We start from the raw sequence: 25,583 nt of genomic DNA, 5'->3' as shown, positions 1-25,583 counted from the left end.
AAGAATTGCGTTTCAAAAAGTATTTCCTGGTTTGGTGGTTTGATTTCATATTCACAGCTTGAACAGGGACGGCATGGACAATGTGCTGTAATGCCAAGTTTAAACTTTTGCAAGACCATGCCAGGACTTTTTGGGAGAATAGCTCCTCTTGGCGTCCTTTGAGGAGCTCGGTGGGACCTCAGGTCTTGCTTCTTGCTCCTGCTGAGCTTCCACAAGCGCTGTGGGAAGGCTGGCTGGGAGCCTCGCTTGGTCATCAGCAGTAACATTAGAGGCTCCAGGGCATCATGCCCCTGTGATGACCAGGGGCTCTTGGATCATAGTGCTAAACTCAGCAGAAGCTGTGCAAACTCTGCAGGTGGGGAAGGCAACATTCTCTCCCATAAACGTCCCAACAGGGAGGGTGTTCCTCGCTGCATGTCCCAGCATGGGGCTCCGTCTCCTGTACACATCAGGAATGCACCTTCCTCCTCCCCAGCTGTCCTCCATAGCTATCCAGTGCGATGAGCAGTCGTCGTGCTGGAACAAAGCTGAAATGGTTGACCTTTTTTGTGGTAGAAGAAAATAAACAGCAGAAGAGATGTAAATGCCAGAACGATCAGTAGCTCGCTGGCTGGGGTGCTTCAGAGGCATTTTCCTCGCATTGTTAATCTTTGCTTTGCCCGATTTGGAGCAGCGACTTGAACTTGGTTCTTTTCCATCTGAGACAAGTGTCCTGAGGAATGTAATTTTCTTTTTTTCTTCCCACTCGATGCAGTAAAAAGCTTTGTTGGCAGTGCCTGGCCTGGGCTGTGCTAGTAAGCCAGACAGCGCTCAGGCCCAGGCTGGAGCACTGGCCTGCTGTTGTCCATCCTGCATAGTTGTTAGCATCTTCCTTGGCATGCTTTTGTTTCCTACAATTAGCACCCTTGCAGATGGTGCTGGGGCACGGTTTGTGGCGTAGTATTGGCCAGGGACTGTTCCCAACAGGCATTGTGGAAAAAACCACCCATTTCAGGGGAAAAAGTGGGAGAGTGTGCCTGTATGGATGTGAGTTGTAGTGGAGCACCGCTGTTAATGTTTGTCTTCAGGACCAGGGAATGGGGCTTGCTGCCTTTATTTGTTAGTATAGACATAGGATTTGAGATCAGCTTACTGTATTTAGGTTGCTCTTGTACCTGACTTACTCTTTTTGATTGATGAATTCTGCGTAGTGGGAGAGTCTCACCAGGTCAACCTGAGAGACTGGTTTTACTGTCCTGTTGTTAGTGCCCTCTGTTTCGAGATGGGAAATACCCTCTTCTGATTTAGACCTCTCTTCACTTGGGATCTCTGCTTTCAAATAGGTAATAACTGTGACATTAAAGTATTTGAGAAAGTCTTTCAGAGCGCCTTAGATTTGCTCTGTCTGTCTCTCATTTTAACAAGCATTTCATCCTGGACCCCACAAACCTTGCTGCGAGAATGTTTGTTTCTATCAAAAGATTTGGTTTTAATGAATGTCCTATGTCAGAAGATTTTTGTCTGGCTCTAAAACTGTATTCAGCAAAAGAAAGGGACAGAAACTGAACTGGTGGCTTTCCTGTCCGCTGTGCACTTGTGCTAAGTGCTACCAACTTATCCAGAAAAGTAAAGACCATTTTTTTATTTATCACTCCATGGAAGAACTGCTGGTTATCTCTTGCCTAGGTAGACCTCTAGATTGTCAGGGAAAAGGGCAAAGTCAGTAAGGCCAAGCAGTACTGTAAATGAGAGGTGGGGACTGGGTTTTTACAGGTATAGTGCAATTACCACTTGGCATATAGAATCCATCTGGGGATATTTTGATGCCATATTGTTCTAGGGGATGCACCAAGCAGTAAAACCTCCTAGTTAATGTTTCAGAACACTTTAAGTGTTACTTCCAAACAGAAAAATAAGACTCACACTCCTGACTGCTCAGTCATCGTGCCGTGGAAAATAGCAAATAATGCATTGCTGAACGTGGTGGCTGCGCGGCGTGAATTGCTTTTACATCTTCATAATGTACACCCAGCAGAGTGGCTTACTGCTACTGTAGCCATAGTTTGCATTGGGTGGGGTCTACTGAGTAGAATCTCTTTTTTATATTTTATGTAATTACATCTAACAAAAAAGCCAGAACTTTTGTATCAAAAATCTTCAGATAAAGGTTTTTGTAAGTAATGGAGATAAAAATTTTAATTTTTTTCTTAAGTACATATTCCTCTTTAATTATATTGGTTTTGCCTTTTCTTTTTAGTGTAGATCAAAGAGCTACAAAGAACTCTTTTAACATTATACTTATAAATGTGAGTAGTAAAAGTTTAAAAAAATCCCCACCCTGTAATAAATTCATAAGCAGCAGACATGATATCTTGCCTTTGGCTTCTAAAATATTTGTCTACATGCTGTAAATTGAAGTCGATTTTTATTAGTTGCCTGGAGTAAAAGTGAGCAGCTGCAGTGTGTGTTTGCTGTGTGAGCAGGGATGCCAAATGAGCGAGCGAGCGAGCGAGCCATCAAAGACTTCATGTTACCAACCCTGGCCGTTAGCTGGAAGGGTCACACCTCCCTCTTCTCAAAGACTGCTACTGCGTACACCAGGACCGCCTGGTGTTTCACCTCCTAAAGCTCCAGCTTTTTGCTGTACATCCTGACTTCTGCTTCCACAGTCTCCCCCATGCTGGTCTGTCGCAGCCTGAAGAGCAGGTCCTGGGCAGGCTCGTGCAGACCACGTGCCCTTTGCCCGGACGGGCGGTAGCAGCTCCAGAGCTGAGTGGATCTGCTGACTCTCAACTCTTATCTAGCAGTTACGATGGATCAGTGCTGGGCAGCAGTAAAAACATCGCTGTTTTCTGTCTCAAATTCCTCTGGGGCATTTGAGACAAATTTCTTCCTCTTATGAAAATAGGCTCAGCCTTAGTACATAAGGGATTGCTATCTGGCTGGTTTCCAAGCAGAGCGGCTGATCTTATGGTGGCCTTGGCTGTTGCCTTTGCAATGATTGTGCATGCACAGCGTTCTGCGGAGGTGTAACAACCTTTTTTCCAGTTGGCATTTTCTTCTCCATATGTCAACCTTAGTAAACCTGAGCACGTATCATCTCCCCATTAAGTTAAATCCATTTGACCCAAAGCATATGTGGTTTTGGGGGGGTTAAAATCAAGTAGGCTGGTATTGATTAAACAACCACAGAGATCATGGACGTTAGTACAAGGGAAGCAGGTTCTGCTGTCGTAATGTATTTCTCATTGTGGTTTATTTTTCACTCCAAGAGCCGTTTGCCTTTTGCAGCGTAGAAGAGCGCCTAGGAGCTGTTGGGAGAAGCAGTAGTGATGTTAGTAATGGGAATTCTTTGGCTGATGCTTTCCCTGTGATGGGTGGCCTGGGCTGGTGTGGATAAGAAACCAGTGATTCAGCTGATGACGTTCCCCTGAACCTTTTCAGTAATGTGTTTCTTGGTCAGGAGAAGACTGCAGTACGATGCAGTTATTGTTTCCTTTGGGAGTAAGTCCTTTAGGAAACAAGATCACCTCTTTTCTCTCTCAAAAGATTAGTAATCCTGAGCATACAGAGAAGTTTAGAGTATTTTTGTCACTATAAATGAGTTTTTAAAATCCAAGTGTTTTTGTTAATGCTTAGCTTGCTCTCTCAAAGACTCTTCCAAATCTTTGGAAAGTGCATACCCAAGTGTGTGCTTTGTTACAGCTTTACTGACAGCACGAGAAGCCTCACTGCGGGCAGACTTTGCATTTCCACCCGTACCTGTTCGTCAGTGCTGAGTCTTGTCCCATCTTCTGAAGCTGACGAGACTGAGCCAGAGCCATTTAACTCCAGGCAGTTAAGCAAATATAGAAAAGTGGAATAGCAAGCACAGTATTTTGTAAAATAAAATGCTTCCCTGTGTTTCAGTGTTACAATGTTAGTCCAAGCTGAAGGGACAGTTCCGGCTGTCATTCCACTTGCTTTTCTAATTGTGTTTTCCTGCTGCCTCTACAGATTATTAGTAAACCATAAATTATTCCCCTAATAATTCTCTTAATGGCTATTATTTTCTTTTGTGTTTTGATGCACATTTTCTCTAGCAATCATCAAGCCTTTGGAAGGTAGATGTATTTGTTAGTTTACCAAATGGAAGAATAAAAGAGATTGCATGTGGATTTCAAAACAGTGCGTTGATCACAGTTAAAACAAACCCCCAAGTGTCCACAGTTTTTGCACAGCTTTGTGTAGGAAGATTTCCTTGCTTATTGCAGCATCATTGAATGTCAGCATCATCTCTCAGCAGTTCTTAATTCCTGAAATTTTTACAGCAATCTCTTCTTTTTATTTGGAAATCCATGTTTCTTTCTCAGAGATTTCACTTTCTCACCTGCGTAAGGGGCAACGTGAGTTTTCATTTTATACCTTCTGTACTGACTGTATGTCTGCTGCTGTGTTTTGTTCCCTGCCTGCATCTCTATGTGCTAGCATCAGTTCTGCCATTGACTTTGAAGAGGGTAGGAGCTAGCTGTTGGTTCTGCCAAGAGATAATGTTTCAACATATCCATCCTTTTCTTTTTCCAGATTGTATCTGCAACTGGGTGGAGAAACTTAAAAGTTACTGGAGGACTCCAGTTCCATAATGTTCCTTTTCTTTGTTAGGTCGCGAGTGACCTTATTTTTATCCTTGAAGCTTGAGTTATGAAGGAGGTTATTAAGTTGACTGATGTCCTGCCACTATTGCCCAATTTTTTCCAGCCAGGCCTTCAATTAGTTTACACTTCTTGCCAATGCAAAAATTATTTTTAGGCCATGAGGAGGTAAATTATCTCAGATTATAAAATTTATTGCTGACTCTAGTTAACTGCTGTGTTAATACTGGGGAGGAAAAAGAAATTGCCCTTTGCCAGTTTTGCAAAAGGATAGCTGTTTTTGTGCTGTGCTAGCCACGTTCCCCTGTGAAACACCCTGAAGGAAGGAGAGATGTGCAGTAAGCCCGCCCTCCTCTGAGGGATAATGATTGTACAAGATGGTTTTGATTTGGTCTCATCTTCACTCCTGAAAACTGCAATCATTGTCTTGACTGTTCTTTAATATAGATAGCCTGTTAAAGTAAACGACATCACCCTAAACCACGTGTGCACTCAGATTACAAACCACCGTCATGCCTGATTACAGATGTAGCAGCAAAAATAGACAAAAATGACTTGTCCATTCTCCCAGTTGTTGTGCTTCTCACCACATACTATGTTATTTTCCTTGCTCATTAGCTGTAGGTTGCACATGATTATTAGAGAATATCCATTTCTGTTTTTCTTTCCTATTTTAAAAGTGTTTTAGAGGGGGACTTTAAAATGAGAAACTTACTACTTAGAAGACAAATGGTTTGTCAAGCTTGTTCCTAGAAGAGGTCTGATATGCAAGAAACAGGCCTGTCTGACTAAGTACCAAGTTCGGTTATGGGGTGCTTTTTAAAATGATCCTCAGGAGTTTCACCAGCAAAGCTTGTGTTTGCAATCTGCAAATCTGGTGTACGGTGCGTTTACCTTGGTACAGCTGCAATACTGTTTTTTTACCATGTTTATACATATATGTGCATACATATACATACATATGTACATACATACACGCACACACCACAAATACACATTCTTATTTAACAAAGTAAATATGTACATAAATATAAATTGTTCTGAAGAGTTAGACTTCCTGATTTTGTATTTCTTTGGAGAAATTTCATTATGAAAAATGAAAGGAGATGTTAAGAGTGTAGAATCATAGAATAATTTGGGTTGGAAGGGACCATTAAAGGTCATCTAGTCCAACCCCCCTGCCATAGGCAGGGGCTTCTTCAACTAGATCAGGTTGCTCAGAGCAACTGACCAGCTGGCCTTGAATGTTTACAGGGATGAGGCATCTACCACCTCTCTGGGCAACCTGCTCCAGTGTTTCACCACCCTCATTGTAAAAAGTACATTCCTTATGTCCAATCTAAATCTACCCACTTTCAGTTTAAAGCCATTACCCCTTGTCCTATCACAACAGGCCCTACTAAAAAGTCTGTCCCCATCTTTCTTATAAGCCCCCTTTAAGTATGGAAAGGCCGCAATTAGATCTCCCTGGAGCCTTCTCTTCTCCACGCTGAACAACCCCAACTCTCTCAGCCTTACATCCAAAAGCAAACAAAGCAGTGTTCAGTCTCAGTTCTTGCTGACTTCCCTGACTGGTAATGGCTAATGATGTCCCTATTGCAAAACTTGGTGTTATCTTTTGTGCATTCATGGCTTCAGAGTATCCTTACTCCACTTTCAGGATATGATGCAATTATTCATAATAGGGTAATTATATTTCCAATCAGATCATGTCATGGAAAATAGTCTTGCTAGAGGAAAAAAAATATTTGGCGTGGAATCTTGTGTACTTATATGAAAGTTGGAACCTGCTATTATGTGTTATTGAGCAGAAGGATGCAGTGCAAATCGGGAAAGTGTCTACTTTCATCTTTGTATCTCCTTGCTTGTATTTCCCCCCCTTTTAAATAGGTCCTGCATGATAGCGAGAAGTTGTGTTATGTAAAATGTTGCTGTGCTGATAAGAATGGTTCATGACATGATGATACATTTATCGTACAGGTACCTGGAGCTGGAAAGCAGCGGTCATCGAAATGAAATCAGGTTGCATTATCGTTCAGGCAGTCATCGCTCCCACACAGAAGTATTCCCATACATTTTGGCAGATGATAAATGGCACAGGCTTTCCTTAGCAATCAGTGCCTCTCATTTGATTTTACATGTGGACTGCAATAAGTAAGTAAAAAGTATTGTTTTATAAGCGTTGTCACATTTGGAACATTCCAGCTCTGAGTAAATGAAATTATAACAACTTGGGACTATATTTTTCCTTTTCTTTTCAGAATTTATGAAAGAGTTGTGGAGAAGCCCTTCATGGACTTACCTTTGGGTACAACCTTTTGGCTGGGACAGAGGAATAATGCACATGGTTATTTTAAGGTATGCATTCCCTGAAAGGAAAAGAGTGAACTTAAATAAAAATAATAGAACTTGGACTATCTTCCATATGAGGAGAGGCTGAGAGTTGAGATTGTTCAGTCTAGAGAAGAGAAGGCTCAGGGAGCATCTCATCAATGTGTTTAGATACCTGAATGGGAGGGAATGAAGATGAGAGACTCAGACTCTTCTCTGTAACTCCCACTGACAGGCCAAGAAGCAGTGAGCAAAAACTGAAACACCTGAAATTCCATCTAAACATCAGAAAACAGTTCTACTGTGAGACTAAGAGTAAGACTACTGTGGAAATTTTCAAAAGCCACCTGGACACAGTCCTGGGCAACCTGCTGTAGCTGATCCTGCCTGGGCAGGGAAGTCGGAGTAGATGATCTCAGGAGGTGCCTCCCAACCAATCTGTGGCTCTGTAATCACAGTGCAGTTCTTAGTGCTGTGGTGTGTTGTGTATCAGCATATCAGATGCAGTGAGCTGTGTTTCCATCAAACTGGACTTCACTAAATAAAGTTGCAGAGCCAGATGTATAGGGCTTAGTGTCACCAAATGACATGGCCAACAGCAGTGTAAGACAGGGAAAGGAAAATGGCTGAGTGCTACCGAATTCTGGGAAATAAATAGATTATTTTCTGTTTTGTAGTTAGATGCATTTATTTTGTGTGTGTCATGGAACAAGACAGTCTAGGGAACTTCAATTTCGTTACCTCTGTAGGATTTAGATTTCATCACAGCATCTTCTTGGCTCAGAAATGAATGAGATGACTAACATCAATGAAGAGGATGCTTTTTCCCCCAGAGGAAGAATATTTGTACATGCTTTTTGCTTACTACTTCTACTTTAACATGTATATATAGCAAGCACCTGGTGTATAGCAAGACTGAAGAAGTGAATACCTTGTTGAACTGGAGTGTAAATTTTGATTCCTCTGAGTCCATTAGGTAGCACTCATTGGTCACAGCCACTATCTGTGGTTTGGCCTCAGTCTTCTTTGGAGCTGCTTTAACAAATGATGGCACCCCTGTGGATGCCTTCCACACTGCTGTCCCATTTTGCTCCCTGTAGGCATCTTTTTACTTGAGCTGCAAAATAGAATTGATGATGTTGATCACAGACCCAATCACTTTTAAAAATATGGCCTGCTAAATCTTTTTTTCAGCCTAAAACACTTTGACTATGATTTTCACAGCAAGTTCTGTGCTTTTGTGCTAAAGTCAGTTTTTGGGTGTTGAAATACTGTTTGCTAAACTTTAATGCCAATTTATATCCTTGTTGTGTATGAAGTATGGAGTTCCAGTGAGGCACTCAGATTTGAAAACCGAAGCATGACTTTGTTTTTATTTTTCAATTCAATTTGTGTTTCCTTTTCCTCCAAAAGACTAAGAAGTCTGCTAAACAAGCTGCAAAATTATATTTCTGGCTTAAATAAACAATTGACTCCAAGAATAAAATCAGAAAATACTAATGCATTGCTTCATCTGATGTCACATACACTTCATTTATTCTACGTGCTTATAATTAATACTTTTTATTATATTCCTTTTATTTTTTTGTGCCTTCTCAGTTTTTGACTTTATTATATTCTTCTTTTTGCCAAATCATAGTCACTGTGAAGAAGCTCATTAGGTGTAGAAAGATAAATACTCCGGCAGTGGACTGTATTTTTTTGTTTCTTTCTTTCTTTTCAAGAAAGATAAAATTAAACAAAATACATGGGGAATTTTGCCTCAGTTACAAATATAAACCAGCTTAACAGAAATACAGAAACGGATAGCTGTTAAAAGAGCATCAATATAGCCAAAATATACTGTGCTAACTGATTTCTCCAGCATAATATAGTACCAATGGGCAAACTGCATCTGAAAATGTGACACTGTTGTACAGGAGATTCATTGGTTTAGCAGATGAGAACTTTCAATGCTTAGTATTTTGGAGAGCATACAGTTTTAGACACTCACTGTGAGACAACTCCCACTGATTTGATTTTGAGAGGTCAGGATGCTTAGCTGTTTCTGAAAACCAGGCTGCTTTGAGTAGATTAAATGGATTGTCCAGAGGGATCATGGTACTCAAATCTGAAAAAAAGATTTTATTTGTCTGTATTTTATTTTGAACCTAATATTGCTGCACTAAACCAATGCGCCTGTAGGCATATTCAGACTGGGATGTATTCGTATCTGTTTCATTGTAAGGTCTGAAGTCTGAGAGCGCAATTCTGGCTATCTGATTTCTGGTACCATGTAACTTCTCTCAATACCTAGCATCCAGCGGTGTGTTAATTTGAGCCACCAGGTTCTTTAGGAGCCGGTGCAAAGCCTCTTATGTACTGTCAGGAGGTCCTGACTTGGGAGCCCAGGTGGGCTAGGTGTCACAGCTCCCTCTTGTGACTTTGGGAGAATGAGAAGGACCCTGAATTCCTGGCAAGTGGCAGAGTCCGGCTCACATCAAAGCTGATGTATGATGAATAAAGCTCCTCAAATAGTTGGAGGAGCTTTACTGTTGGTTAATAGCTAAATTATTTGAATACTTGCCTGTGTGTTCAGTGAAGAGTGTTTTAAACTTGAATGAGTCAGACCCTGCCATTCCTCCTTTTCATGAAAATGCCATAACTTGGCACCGAGGAAGGAAGGGAGGAGAAATTAATACAGTGAGGTTTTTTTGTGTGCTCTTCAAAGAGGTCTTTGCTCCTGACTTCCAGAACACGTGCTGTGGGAGGTCCTGACGTGGAGCCCTGTCTCAGGCACACCTATTTTTTTCACTGTTAGCTAATCATTGCAGCTCCTGGCAGCATCCAGTTGCCCTGGATGGTAGCTTTATTACTAAGGGAGAAAGGTAGGCATGGTACTCAAGTTACCCTCCTAGTTGCCCTCCAGTGACACCTACTCTTCTCTGTAGGTCACTTAGGTTGTTAAGTGACCCCGACGCATTCCCTTGAGATCAAAATTGTAGCTGACTTTGCAACATCAGTATTGAATGCCATGTGTATGTGGATGAAATGTGGACTTTTGCATTTAGTTTGCATTGCGTTCTTAGTGTTGTGAAATGTTGCATTTTTAAGCGTGCTGCAGCATGTGGTAATTATTTTGCTTTTCTTTCTGAGATGGAGTTTTGGAGATGCAGGGAGGGAGGCATGGATGAAAGGGACATCTGGAGTGAATATGATAGGATGGCTCACTGAAATTGCTATTTGGCCTTTGCTTTTGGAGAACAGCAAAGTGGCTACTAATTATATCTTAATGACTAAGGATGCATGTAAATTCTGCCTGCAAGCATGGGATCTATTCTTCTGGGTGAAACCAGCCCTTTCCAGATGGTGTAGTTGAATTTCATGTTAAACTTCCCGTAAGTTCTTGCCAACATGTGACTCTGCAGCTGCGTAACAGACATGTAGTTTCTTGGCATTCTGCATGCTTTATGGAAAGAACCCCATCGAAATCATAAAGGGTTTGCGTGAACGTGTTTCTCCTGACTCAGGTTTCTTTAATCTTCACTTCTATTTGACAGTTTTGGCTTAGTAAAAAATTTGCATTTTATTTAAAAGAGTGTTTCGAAGTAACTGAAACTGCAACTGTTTTCCAAATTACTTTTAAAGGTCATTTTCAAGCTTTTCTGCAATGGCTAACTAAAAATAACAATGCATTCAAAACAACCAAAGTCTCGCCACATAATTACATCTTGACATTTAATCTTATGTCTTTAAAAATGATTCAGTATGTCTGTATTTGTACATCTATCTATTTTACTTTCTGTTTATTCTTCTATCACTGCATTGGGTCCAGGCAAGGAGCTGTGTATTCATAAATATTGTTTTTATCAGGCAGTTTTTCTGTGTGGGCTTTAATGTTTTACATAGTGAATGGAAAACATAATTTTGACAGGTAAAAATAAAGTATCCTTTTTTTCTTCTCTCCACTTACACGTAGGGCATAATGCAAGATGTGCAATTACTTGTCATGCCTCAAGGATTTATTTCTCAATGCCCAGATCTTAATCGCAGTAAGTCTATTAATTCTTATACAAAAAAATGAAAGGTGTGCTTGGTACCCACTTTCTATCCTACTAGCTTTCCTAAACCCTTGAGTTTCAGTGTATTGGTCGTCAACTTTGATGTGATTGAACCTATTGTGAATACATTTTTTTTAATTAGCATACATATTTTCTTATTCTAGCATGCCCAACTTGTAATGACTTCCATGGACTCGTGCAGAAAATTATGGAACTGCAAGACATTTTAGCCAAAACATCAGCTAAGGTAATGTTCACTAGGAGTCTTGGTATGGGAGAAATGAGGACTAAGGGTTTAATTTCTGTCTTTTTAATTATTTGTGCATATGTGGGAGTGTGTGTGGAACATCCCTGCATGGTATGTTTATATATTTGTATTTATATATCTGTGTCTATACATACAAATTCCTAGTTCAGAGAGCTTTCTTGTGTTTTAATATTTTTATAGAATCATATCTTTTAATAGTAAACAGAATCCAAATCCCTGAGCAGGGAAAGGGCTCACAGATATCCAAGCTCTATCTATGAGGCTAACAAGTCAATACACCTCAAATGAAATAGGTTACTGTGCGCTTATAGTGCTTATTGCAGCAAGACTTATTGGTCCAAGGCTTTTCTAGACCTGGGCTGCCAAAGGCATGTTCAGGCACAATATATGCAAGACAAGGAATTAAGAATCCAAAGCAGCATTTTCTTCTTTCCCCCCCTAGAATATCACACCAAAAGCATTGATGTCAGCTGGTGAACATAGACTAGTCTTCTGGTTTTAAATGTCAATTCTTTAAATATCTGCAGGAATGCTGTTACCTGGCTGATTCGATACGCATATGTTAAAAATGCCTTGGTCGAAGTGGAGAAACAATTTCTAACATGTTGTTTTTGAGCTTTACCTCCAATTTTGCCTCTCTACTCAGATTCGTGTCTTTTGCGCATAACCTAATATCTGCAAGTAGTTTACGTAGAGCAAGATTCTTGGTCAGTTCACACATGAGAAATCAGGAGCCATACTCATCTTGACCTACTCACTTTGTTTCATGATGTCCCTGATGTTAGAAAAAGATGAAATGCATTGTGTCTTGCTTCTTAATTTCCATTAAGCTGATGGCTTAATCTTATTGTATTTAACAATAATTGTTTTATTGTATTTGACAATAATTGTTTTATTATCTTTGACTACATTTTTCTACATGTGTTCTCTCATCTGCGTGCTTGACTAATGGGGACAGTTTCAATCATGTTTATACTAATGTGGAAACCACTTACAAATTCAAAACTTTTTTGTGACCTGTAAATGCAGTTGTCCCAAGCTGAGCAGAGGATGAACAAGTTGGATCAGTGCTACTGTGAGAGGACCTGCACAATGAAAGGCACGACTTACAGAGAGTTTGAATCCTGGACAGATGGCTGTAAGAACTGCACTTGCATGGTATGGCTACAGTTTGAGTGGAGACTCAGGCACTCTAGTGCTTCCTCTGATTACAGTTTTATTGAGGCAAATGATGAGAAAACTTCCACGTGTATGCTAGATAGTAACAACAAAGTGCTAGAAAACCTGTTCTAAATTTAAGAAATGGTATTAATAAGTACATTTTCCTATTGTTTCAGCAGTGCCAGCATATAGCTCTCCAATATTTCATGTCACCATACACAGATGCTATGCACTATACTTGGCTGTCATGTTATTCCCATGCACTGAGTTGCAAGCAGTTTGTCTGGATAATTAATTCCCTGCTTTTTGTCACTATAAACACAGCCTTTTTCTTAGCAAATGATTTAACAGATCCCTTGTGTCTGATTCTCTTTGGTTGCCTTCGGTTACATCTCAATAAGTAATAAAGACTAAAATGTCAGGGTCATGGGCATGCTCTGTTATATCACAAAGGAAAAGATTTGTTAGGTGGATGGAAGATTCCCAAAGGTATCACAACTCCAGAAGTGATTGCAAATATCCTTTCAGGTACCAAACCATGACAACTTTGATATTGTCCATTCATGTAAAACTCATTAATTCCATTTGAACTCATTAAATGCTTAATCCAAAGGCCATTAGAATTGGTGAAGAGGATGTTGTCTGTATTGCACCTTAGATTGATTTGCTGCTATCTATAATTTGCTAAATGGTTCTCCTTAAGCTTAGTATGATTTTGATCTTTATATTTCTGGAGGGATATTCATTTTGGTTTTAGTGTTTTGTGGTTGACAAGAAGACTTAGTCCATGATATCAAATCTGGCTGATAGTGATTTAAAATTCTTTTAATTTAGCGTTAAATGCATTACGTATTTTTGTCTCAGATTTTTCTTGCAGCTATTATTTTATTACCTTTTAGAAATGTATTGTCTCTTATGTAAAAATCAGAAGGCAGAGTATTGTTCTGGGAGATTGTTATTTCACACTAATCTGTCAATTTGCTGCTGATTGGCAGAATGTTTTACCTCCAAATAGATTTGCCTCTAAAAAAAAAAAATTTGCTCATTATCATTTCAAAGAACACATCGTACATGTCTAAAAGATTGTATGCATGATATTCTAAAGGTATAGTTTCTGTTCTTGTAGTTATAAAAAGAACCATGTTAAAATGTCTTTTTGGGTGTTGTTAGAGAGTTCATTGCATTTAAAAATAGAATTTTAAGTTCCTGTGTTTGAGAACATCTCTACTCTTGCTAAATATTACTGCCAGTTAAGCCCTTTTTATTCTTCTAGAATGGTACCGTGCAGTGCGAGGCTTTGATTTGCCCCCTCTCTGACTGCCCGCTTAACTCTGCTCTGGCCTATGTGGATGGCAAGTGCTGCAAAGAATGTCAATGTAAGTTTTACTGTGGTGCTTCTTTCTAACGAATATTTTGAAATCTGTAAAGAAAATGGACCTTTCTGTAAGCATGTCAGTGAAAGAACTGGTCAGGGAATGAAATATTTGGGTTGAGAAACTGGGGAACTTAGACTTCTCTGAAGTATTTTGGGAAATTTTTGACCAGAACGTTTTAATTTTTCAGGTGTAGGTATTTTGTTTTATTTTAGTTATGTTATGGTTTTTTAAGCATAGATTTTTCTTATCAATGTTTAAAAAGACAATCAATGTGTAAAAAATTTTCTGCAGACTTCCGTAGCCTATCTTTTAGGCCGAACTACTAGAAATTCAAGAACGATTGCCTGGTGTTTGTTTTGATCAGTTTTTCTCACACCTCCGTCTCAAGAAGAATGTACTTTCAACCTTATGTTGTAGTGCTAGAAATGAAGGTTCAGATTTATGATTCTTCTTCTGTAATTAAGGGAAGAGAAAACTCATACTAGACCCAAGAGACCAGCAAAAACCAGACACCTAGAAATGTTCTTTCACAAAAGGTCAGATAGAATTATACAGGAAACTGGATAAAGGTAATTCAATATTGCCATTTAAGATAGGTGATTACCTTTTGGTTTTATAGCATTTCAGTTTTGTTGCAAATAGGGCCAGAGAAGGGGAATTTTAGGTTAATCACTGTCTGGATGGACTACATATAATATTTCAGGTTGATTATGGACGTGTATCGCATATGTGATGGTTATTTATTTTAGGCTATGGTGGAATCCATTCTTGAAATTGAGCATGAAATGCACAGACTTCTTTAATCTGTAAACGTTGAGATTTTTCTGTGTGGTTTCATCACTCTGCTGCTGCCGTATAAAACTTCTTACAGAGTATAGAGAAATATATAACTGGTTAAAATGACATGTTGTAAGATAAAATTCAGGAAGACGTTTTGTACTCCATTGATCTTGCTCCCACAGGAGTTTATTAATATTTAATTGTGTTAGAAGTTACACAAACCATCCCATTTTATGAAACCTTATTAACTTACTCAAGTAGATTAATTCTAATGGAGAGGAAATGAGAATTCAAATACTTTTTTTTTTTTTAACCAGCTACACAAAATTTCCATGCATATTAGATGGCTCAGGGAATTGGTAATTCAGGGATGTGAGATGTGTGGAGTTCAAGCCTCTACTTGAATCTTTGACCATGTTGGCAGAGTTTGAGAACCTGATCCTCTGAAGTATGTTTTTGTAATGTACTGCCTGTGAATTGAGTTGGGAATTCTCCATCCAGATGTTCATGGGGAACACTCACATCATATGAATTCTTAAAAAGTTGTTTTTATTGGGAGTCTTGACAAAGGTCAAGAAATGTGAATGAGCATATGGACACTGACCTTGTCATACAGCATTGCTACTTCTCCTTCCAATTAAGATACAGCTCTAGTACAGCACACTGTGAAGTTTACTCTGATATTGCCTTTTTGATATTCTTAATATCATCAAAAGCCTGTTAGCTTCCAGTGTTGTTAATTTGATGCCCGTACATAATACAATTTATAACTAACATGCACACATACAACTCTCTTGACAAACTACCAGAAAAATTATATAGATCAAAAATTATAAATAAAAATGTCTTTTTAATTGAACATAATTTCATCTAGGTTATATAAAGTGCCTTTTACAAAAAAAACAAACAACTTTTAAAGTGGCCAAATCCCTGGAACCAATGGATGGAGAGTGTAAATTGGAGTCCCATTGACAAGGTAGTTAAATTCCAGTGAAAGGGTGTAAAGAGTGGAAGTTAGAGGGAATGGAGACTGCAGGACCCTCACTTATTCTCCAGGCGAGTTTGGTGAAATGCTGAGTTGTCAATGAGTTCATGTATATGTGCCAGATGTATCCTGTCTTCTTGGTGAGAAGGTCTCAATCAGCTCAAGGTCTGAGCTGATTGAGGTCACTGTGCTCAGCGACTACTGTTCTTGCGCGAGGGGTCAAAACTGAGTTCCCCCATTTGGATAGGTTCTGAGAATAACCTTTTTTGTTCTCAGTTCTTGGATCAATATCAGGGAACGTAGCATCTGACTAGATATGTAGAGCGAACACAGATGGCACATAATTGGGAAAACAGTGACCAGCAAGCAGGCTTCCCAGTTTTTTGGTTTTATTTTCTTTGTTGTTTTTTTTCTTTTTCCGAGTGATTGAAGATGGATTCATTTTGCATGCTTGAGGCATGCAGAATTTGGGAATATAATCTGAAGTGACTTCATTTACGCTAGTAAATAAAACATGGCAGACACAGTCCTGTGGCTAGGTGGCACTTGTGGCTCACATCTACATGGCTAAACTCTCTTCCCCTTCCCCCCCCAACAGAGTATCTGCATCCAGATGGCTGACTGGGAATGGCCTCTGATCAGTGCTGTCCCCCCAGCCATGCCTGGCATTGTTTCAGAGCATGTTGGCTGGTACAGGCTACAATGGTGCCATGACGTGTGCTAATGCTCAAACTGAACGGAGGATTACAGACCGTAGTCAAGCATTTTCAAACCTGTTGTCTTTTACTGTTTCATTTACCTGTTGTGTTTCATTTACTAGTTATGGGCATCACCAGTTAGGCTCTCTTGATAGTCCATGAAAGAGACTGGTACCTCTAGAGAACACTTGGTGCTGAGGGGGCTAGAAAGGATGGGCTGAATTGCCTTCTGGAGGTGGACGTCTCGTTCCATGGACTGTATAGGGAGCCAAAGCGATTAGATTAGATACTGAACTTTTATACAGCTAAAGTTGTGAGGTTAATCTTTCCATCAGTTACTGTAATGAATATCAGGTATATCAGATAGGAATGGAAAGCGCTGGATTTTTAAACCTGGTCGTAACATTAAGCAGTTATGCTAAGAGACCTGTGGGAGCCTACCATGCTGCCAAGCCCTAGGAACTGAACTTCGGCCCAGCATCTACATATTGGACAGTGCAGCTTTGTTTTATCTCATTTGATGACATTTTCAGCACTTAGAAATTTCAGCACAACTGACTTCATTTTTTTCTTAAATGTTTAGTTCAGGGAAGAACACTTAGTAAGGAATGTTGTACTCTTCTTTTTTTTTTTTTTTGTTAATTAATATTGTTTTGACTTTGGTTCTTCTTGTGAGCCAAAAGAAAAAAACCCAGCCACCCCAACACTGACCTTCTCCCCTAACTCTGTACCTTTGTTTGAGGACATTCAGACAACTCATTCTGTTTTGTCTTGTGTGAAGGTCGATGCTGGTAGCATAAGGAATGGCAATGCATGCAAATTATCATTGTGTTTTCTATTAGCTGTAATAGGCTAAAGGAAGCAACGATCTTCCAAGGCACATAAATTGGCCAGTGTGTGGATATATGTTTCAGCTGCAGACAAACTATTCAACACAAAATTCAGTCCAGCTACCAGAGCATACATCTTAGATCAATGGGAGCTTCCTGTGGAGAATTGTTTGGAGCTGGAAAGCAGAGACTACTTTCTTTTCTATTCCCAGTGCAAGTTTAAACCTGTCTGAGAAGGTATGTGCAAGAGATCATTAAATTCTTTTCTCCTCTGCAAAGACAAATGCATTGTGTGGTGATAGGCACTGATACAAATCAGGGAGAGATTAAGCTCCCCTACTGACCCTATAAAGTATTGCTTTAGACCATGGACTTGGCTTGAGAAGTACAAGGACGAGTTCATTTATTTTAAGTGAATTGTGGAAGGACTGCCAATGTCTTAGTAGCTGAGACAATTGGTACTTGGTCAGCAAATCTTTTTATGGCAACATTTTTATTAGTCAGTGTATTAACACTAAGGCATCACTTCCAATAGCTATGTGATATATGTATTTTTTTTTAAAATGTAGCCAATGTATTTTTAACAAACTAGCTGATTTTCATTTTTTAAAGGACAGAAACGATATTTGTACCCGTATCTGGTGCAGTAATAATTACCATCACCAAAGACTGATCTCCAGGAAGAAATTGCTCTCTTGTCATCACTGTCCTTCTCCCAGTGACACTGCAGATACTTATAGACCTAATCCCAAACTATTTAAATCTATCCCAACAGATTTCAGTGCAGATTAAAGTCTGAGCCATTATGTTCAAATCTGCAGGCTGTGATTTTTGCATGCACTTGTTTTTTTCTGAAACGGGCATTTGATTGTTTTCTGGTGCATTGTAGCCAAATCTGCCCTCTAACCCAAGTATTTTAAGCAACTGTGAGAAGCACAGGGCTGCATTGGATCAGCTCACACTTGTGTTGCTAGCAGGTGTGGGGTGAGTGCGTAAAGGGGTTATGTAACTTGGAAAGGATTTTTGAAGAAAATAGTTAAAACACAAATATGGACATGGTAACTCTTATAATATGCATGGGTTTCTGATGCAGTGATCTCTCTTGCTAGCTTACAGAAACCTTTAATTTTATAATTAAAATTAAGAGGATTTCCACTCTTGCTCTTCATGACGCACTGATTTTTTCCCCAAAACTACACACACTTCCGCAAGCTCCAGCACTTGCAGCCTACTGACACAGAGAGAAAGAGATGTAAAAGTCCATCTGCTTCTCATTTGCACAGCAACTGACCACCAGCAAGAGTGCAAAACTTTTATCTAGAAACTTAGGGAATATTGATTAAGCTTCCTCTGAAATTCGTCACTTATCCAGGTGGCTTGAAGCATTATGGACTTAAGCCTGCGCTGCTCTCTAAGCTTCATCTTCTCACAAAATTGCCACCTTTTTTTCTAAGCTGAAGGAGTGGCACCGTCTTGCCTTAGGTGATGTCCATCAGTGGCAGGGTGCCTCACCAGCCCCCGCCTTGTTCGCCCAAGTGCCGGGGGAGATTCTCCTGCATTCAGTGTGGCACAGAGAAGAGGTTGCAGCCCAGAGAAATGATTGAACAACAGGATTAGTAACCACTGACCGAACAGACCATCTTATCCTTGCAGTACATCAGAAGAAGGGTCAGTCTGGAAAGCAAAGAGCAGCTCCAGCAGGCTGGCTGGGGCACAGCAGGAGTCAGAGGGCTGCGGGGCAGCCAGCAGGCTCAGGGTGACAGAGCAGCCATCGGTACTGGAGGAAGAAGAGGCAGTTTTTAGCAGTGAAGCAATGATTAGTCATTTATCATAGCTTTTTTAAAAAAATGCGCACTTCAGAATATAAAGGAGAAGGAGCATTCTGGCTAATGCAAAAGATTAGTTGTTTTTTGATTATAAATATTTATATGTGGCTTTTTAAAGATACAAGTGCAAATAGAGCATAAATTCTGTTATTTTGAGATTTTTTTTTTTAAATATGAAAAATCAGATAAATTAGCCTACTTCAGAATAGTACTAAAAGACATTGGGAATATAGCCACCACTGAGTTATTTCTTAGAGCCACGTTATTTATTATAACCTGCTGTAGTCAGCATGCAGAATTTCTGAATGTTATTCAACATTTAGCAGAAGTGTCCGTTCAGCCTCTGCTTTCTGGATTTTCTATGCTGAAATGATTCACATCATCCTTATTTCTCAGGCTTTTGACTCACATACACTGATAGTATCACATTGTAATGACAGATAAAAAGCATTATATACACACGTGTACTGCTGAGATGAATTACGCTGTCCATTTTACTGTCCATTTATACCATTTTATTACTTCAGCAACTCTGTGTCTTCAAAAGAAAGGCAGTATTTATATTTGGTTAGAAATAGGACACAAATAATTTTTCTAAAAAATAATTTTGAAGGGAAAAAAATATATCCTTGAACTCATATAGGTCAATAAAATCAGTGGAGCTATTTTAGATTTACAAAGCTATAGTGGAAAAGCATAATTGATGCCTGTATCATTTGTGAATGCAGCATAGCTCCTACAATCTCAGTGTCTCACAAAATGTTTGACGTTGGAAGGGACCTCTGGAGGTCATCTGGTCCAACCCCCCGCTCAAGCAGGGCCACCTAGAGCAGGTTGCCCAGGACTGTATCCAGACATTTTGAATATCTACACAGATGGAGACTCCACAACCTCTCTGGGCAACCCGTGCCAGTGCTCGGTCACCCTCACAGTAGAGAAGTGCTTTCTTGTGTCCAAATGGATTTTCATGTGTTTTAATTCATGCCCATTGCCATTCGTGTCCTGTCACTGGGCACCACTGAGAACAGTCTGTCTCCTTCTTCATTCCCTTCCTGCAGGCATTTGCACACATCATTGGGAAGATCTCCTCAGAGCCTTCTCTTCTCCAGGAAGCGTAACATCTGAGGAAGCTGAGCACTGAGACACTCTAAAAATGTTTTGGGGCTTTTCCTGTGCCAAACTCAAAGCCAGGGGAGACAGGGGAAGGCTCCCCTTGGCTTTGATAGGCAGGGCCAGTCTCACCCTTGACCCTGGCTGCTTGGTCTCTGCTATATTTTCCATGGTAAAGCTACAGAAATTTTCAAACTACTCTTATACCATAGCAATATATTTGGTTTATATCTGTTATATATCCAATGGCAGAATTGTCAAGGGCTTTTTGATGCAGAGCTTGTAGTCTCCAATGACCTTTGTTCTTTGTAAGCTGGGCAGCATACCTCCATCAGAAGGGAAATGTTGAGTCTTTTCGCTTGCAGTTCCCTTCTGAGCAGGGAACTCATGCCTCATATGTCTGTTCTGTGTAAATTAAAATACAGCTTACAGTAATCGGACTCCTCAGAATATTTTGCTCCTACGTTTCCTTTCCTCCTTCCCCACGTCCTTTGCATTTCATTGTTCCACGTTAGCAGAGGAGGACTGGGGCAGTCGCTGCGCTGTGCCTCAGTCAGACTTTTCACGCATCAAAGTGTGGCTCCCTCCTAGGTGAGTGACTTTTTAGCTATTCTGGACCCCATGCATTATGGAATTCCACTGCAAGACTCTAAATCTGGAGGCAATGTATCACTATATGAGGAGAATTCCAGTTAATGGTAAAGTCATCCAGGTTTAGTCTTACTGTGTGCCTGAGGAATGAATTATAAAATAAAGCGTGCTTAAGAAAAGCCTTATTCCATTAAAATACATTACACTGCGTGTATAGCAATCTGCACTAAAGAAGAAATTGGAAGCATAATATTGGTAATTTTATCGACAGAGAATTAAAAATATTTTTTACATGGAAAATTTTGCTGTAGACCATGCTCTGTTCTCCCCTGCTCTTCTTATAACCTATTTTGTTGAGGCTGTCTGGGAAAAGAACCTGTTTTTTCCATCCTTTTTTCATTATGTTCTTACCAGGGATTACACAGAATATAAAATACCTGCAACATATTATTATTTTATTTTATTTCCAGTGCAAATAAAACATGAACATATGTTGGATATGAATATTTTGGCTTTCAGACAGCTGGAAGTGGACAGATTGGCAGTGTTCCAGTTTAATAAGTTACTACCCTGGCTTTAGTAATGCTGATTTCACCAGAATTTGCTTAGTCAGGTGGTAATGAAATAATAATAATAAACCCAAATCTATTCTGTTTATAATTACAAAAATCACCTAGAATATGTGGGTGTTCACGTGGCTATGTGTTGACTTCAGTATGCTTGTTCTCACCACTAATGTGCTAATGTCATTCTGCACCAGCATCATTAGATTGTGTTTTGTGGGTTTTTTTGGTTGTTTTTTTTTTTTCCTTGGGAGGGGCGGGTGGGATTTTTTTTTTTTGTCCCTTATCCAGGAGCACATTACCAAATCAGCAGCTTGTAGCTGATGTTCCAGTGTATGTCTGGAGCTTTTCCTCTTTTTTTTTTTTCTTTTGCAAAATTTCTGTAGTACCTCTAACAATTATCTTTAATGGGCATGTGTTCTGAAAAGAGCAGAATTTGACTTTAGCTAAAAACACCAAAACGGCAGGTTTTGGACAAGGTCACAGAAAAGTAACAAGTTGGAGGCAGAGAGCATTTCATGGACCTGAATAGAGTAGAATATCAAAACTCAACCAACCAAAAGATTCATGGCTTGTTGAGACCTGTACAGTTTTGCAAAGACAAGTTTGCACCTGACGTACTCTTATTTGTAACAGGACTGCCACATCGACAAGGGTCATCTGGGTGGAAAGCTGGCCTAAGGGAGACACTGCTAGGAGTGTAAAAGAAGGCACAGAGTTTTCTGACAGTGCTTGTCATGTGAGATGAAAAAATTGGAAGGTTGTGAAGGCTGAAACTCAATAAATAAAATACTGAACCCCCCACCACAGAATCATCAAAAATGTGATCTTATTTCCCTGGCAGTCTAAGGAAAGGATGGTAAAATATGAACGAAGTTGATTCAGTGAGAGCAATACAAAATGATGTATACTGTTATTCTTTATTTATCTTTTTGTAAAGATAATGATTTAAACTGGTAGCTTTTAGTCTTTTGGACTGCAGAAGTTTGAATTTTTTTCAGTGGAAGCATGTAGCAAATAAAACCTTCTTACTGTTTGGTTTACTTCTCTTAGCCATCACTTGCAGATATCTGAAGTGTGATGTATAGACCTCCAGGCTGTTATTGATCACTGTTTCCACATCTGTCAGCTCATAAAATATATTCGGCTTCAAATAATGGCCACTTTGTCCCATGTGAGACAGAACTTTAAAATTGAAATCTCAGCAGATATGGTGTAACAGTCCTTTCTCATACTTTCCTCATCTGTTTCTTTCAAAACAATCATCGCAGTCCTCTTTATTTGGAGAGTTTCTGCTATTTGCTTTCTTCACTGTATTGGGCACAGCACTGTATCTACAGTGATTCTCATGTTTTTGTATCACTGCATCTTTGCCCATATAGAGAGCGTTTTTACTAATTTTTGCCTTTTTTAGGGGGTTTTACTTGGTACCAGCTTCCACTAAGAAGAAAGCTCTGTCCATTTGTTTGCGAGGGCAGTTGTCCATCATAAGCCTTCCTGTACGGAGTAACTGACTAGTATTTTTTTTCCTACTACTTGTTGAAATTATTTCTATAACTTTCTGCTTGGAAATGAAAATTCTGATACTCCCCTGGTTGCTCTTTGAAAAAATTATATAAACTTCTTTCAAGTATAATTTTGACTGGTTTACCAGATTTCATTTTATTTATAATTGATGACATTTGGTTAAAATCCCTTAAAATTATTTGTCATCTAGATTTTTTCCCTAACAGATGAATAAAATTTGAAGATATTATTAGGTTTGTTGTTTTGCATTGTCGTAAGCTATTATGGTGAAGAAGGGCTTTTGTATCTTGCTTATTTCTGATAGCGAGTATATAATAATATATAGTAGTGTTAGAATGGTATTACAGTGACATCATTGTTTGATGTAATAAATTGGGGCAGAAAATGCCTGGTTTCAATTATAAGATTTTTTTTCTATCCTGAAAGCAAGACAAGAAAATATGCTGAAGTCATCTGGAAAATAGACATATAGCTGTTATTTCTAATGAGGGAGTGCTTCAAATATGTTGAAGGTAGGGAAGATGAATTGGCATGATTCTCCCTATATCATTATTACTTTGACAAAGAGATGTAAATTCAGGTGTTATTTCCTTAAGATGTTTCTTCAGGTTATATTCATGTTCACCAAAGTGCAGCATGCTCTCTAGGCACATTTTGCAGGCCTGTGAAGAGGGTTTGTTTTGTAGATGTTTCCATCATGCCATATCCAGAAGCTTTGTTAGATCCTCAAGGCACCTAAATGAGAAATCAAATCTGATTATAGCATAGAAGAGATAACAATCTTGCATATGGTTGTTATGAAGTTCTCAGACAGGCTTCTTAATAGTAGTAGACTATGACTTTAGAATGCTTAAATCTTGTTCATGGTGTTCTGTGGCTCCGTATGTATAGAGTTGGTAGAATGGTTTAAGCACCTAACCACAATTTTTTTAATTTTACTAATTTTGCAGTATTTTATTGCAGAGTTGCTATGAAGAAATGTGAGAATAAGTCAATATATTTTTAAAAATAAAAAAAATAAAATAGACATGTAAATAAATAAAGGAATCACATCCTCATTTTCATGCATCAGTTCAACCATCTTGATTTGCACATTTGTACCTTTGTTCCTGTTTCCAGTGCGACATCTTGAGTCCTGTGAAAATACAATGGAAGTAACAGGTTGATTCTTATGGTGTGAACAAATAGATTAAAAATCCTCACTTTGGCTTCTGCTGTACTCTGAAAACTAGTCTGTATGTACCTTGCAACAGTTTTTTGTCATCTAGGAAGTTATTTACCAGTACTGTTTAAAGCAAGTCCCAATCATTCTTCTTTCTTGCTGACAATTGATCATGGACAGCAAGAGTGCTGTCCTTCATTCTTTCCAATAAAATTCCTTGTTTTGAAGTCTAACCTCTCCTAAACATATGTGGACAGATATCAAGGTCTGTTGAATAAAATCCTAAGGTGATTGTTGAAATAAAATATTTTGTGGAACAGAAGAAACTCTCTCCCGTGGAGAATGACAGTGCTTTGCATTTTTTCCCCTGCCAAAAGCTTGAAGGTCATATTGCAAGACAAACTGGATGCTGCCTTTTAGAGTGCAGTTCTTAGCAGACCATGATTGACTTGGAAGTAGTTAGATACAGTGAGCAAATTTATTTAAGTAGCTGTACTTGTTATCGCTATTCATTATTTGTATTAAGGTACCTTTAAAACCCTGCTGTTACGAAGAGCCATCAGTCTGGTTACTGTACCCACAAAAGACAGTCCTCCGTTCTGCAGGATTTGACAATTTAAGTGTAAGAGAAGAGAAAAGTCACTGGATATAGAAACAAAGATGTGGGGAGAGTAAGGGAAAATGAAAATAAATGAGTCATTGTCCTATCAGGTTTCTCTCTCAGGTGTGTCCCTGCACTTCTGGCTAGATGGTCATGAGCTCTGCCCTGGAGCTGTTGGCACTGTGGGCTATGCCTTGTTTTCATAGTCTGGATTGTGTCCTGCAGGAAATGCACATACTGAGTTACTGATATTTATTCAAGATTTGAGGACACAACTTTTCATTTTTCTTTTGTCTTTCGCTCAAGATATTTACTCCCATTGTTTTAGCTCTTGGAACAACAGAATTTAGAGGGAGGGGAAAGGAGAAACTAATTTGACTTTACAATATAATTCAGTATTGTAATAAAGTTATCTTATGTCTTCAAACCATGTTTCTAGTATTATGGTATTTTGCTCCTCACATTTATACTGAAGTATACTGAAGTATTCCCCATGTATTGAGGTGATGTGATCACAGGCAATGTGATCACAGGTGGATTCATTTTCTCATTCACAATAAAGTTCGCTCTAACAAAACTAGATTGTTCCACAGGAAAGTTAGTACTTGTTCTTGCCAGGGCAACACCCTAAATTTCTTATCTGTCAGGTTTGATCATCATAAGTCCACAGGTCCTTTATAATTCTACTAAATGTCCGTACTAGATCTCTGCAGTTAACAAAAACAAGGTCTTTGCTAATAATATCTTGAAGCCAAATTCAAGAATTTGTCAATGCAAAGTGCTGTTTTTCTCTCAGCCTTTCAAGTGCTTGGAAAAAATTAAAAACAAGTTTCATAAAATTCATTAAGCATTTTATCTTACTGCTATTTAACCCATTCCAGTAATTTCTGAGATTCTTGGTAATGAAATGAATTACATTTAAAGATGTACCTATTTATTTTCTGTGCCATTGAAATTGCAGAATTGTACTTTGCCTTATGCAGGTTTGATGCTAATAGGCAATAATTAAAAATGAATTTTTTTTTTTTTTTAACTATACTTTCTGGTTCTTGGTTTCCATGCAAAGGTAGTGGTAGACAAAGGAAAAGGAAAAAGAGAGAGTAGGCTGACATATCCGTAAGATG

General features: G+C 39.0%; 1 protein-coding gene across 1 annotated transcript in view; it reads left to right on the top strand.

Moving 5' to 3' along the window:
* Positions 1–25,583, top strand: part of NELL2 (neural EGFL like 2) — a 160,603-nt gene that overhangs the window by 30,621 nt on the left and 104,399 nt on the right. Inside the window, exons 4-9 of the mRNA XM_054806789.1 lie at positions 6,591–6,764; positions 6,872–6,968; positions 10,900–10,972; positions 11,146–11,228; positions 12,279–12,407; positions 13,684–13,786. Coding sequence (XP_054662764.1) covers positions 6,591–6,764; positions 6,872–6,968; positions 10,900–10,972; positions 11,146–11,228; positions 12,279–12,407; positions 13,684–13,786 — 659 coding nt within the window. The remainder of the gene's footprint in view (positions 1–6,590; positions 6,765–6,871; positions 6,969–10,899; positions 10,973–11,145; positions 11,229–12,278; positions 12,408–13,683; positions 13,787–25,583) is intronic.

This window comes from Grus americana, chromosome 1 (assembly GCF_028858705.1).
Source record: "Grus americana isolate bGruAme1 chromosome 1, bGruAme1.mat, whole genome shotgun sequence".
NCBI lineage: Eukaryota > Metazoa > Chordata > Aves > Gruiformes > Gruidae > Grus > Grus americana.
Note: the sequence above shows the minus strand (reverse complement) of the source record. Positions and strands in the feature narration are given on the sequence as shown.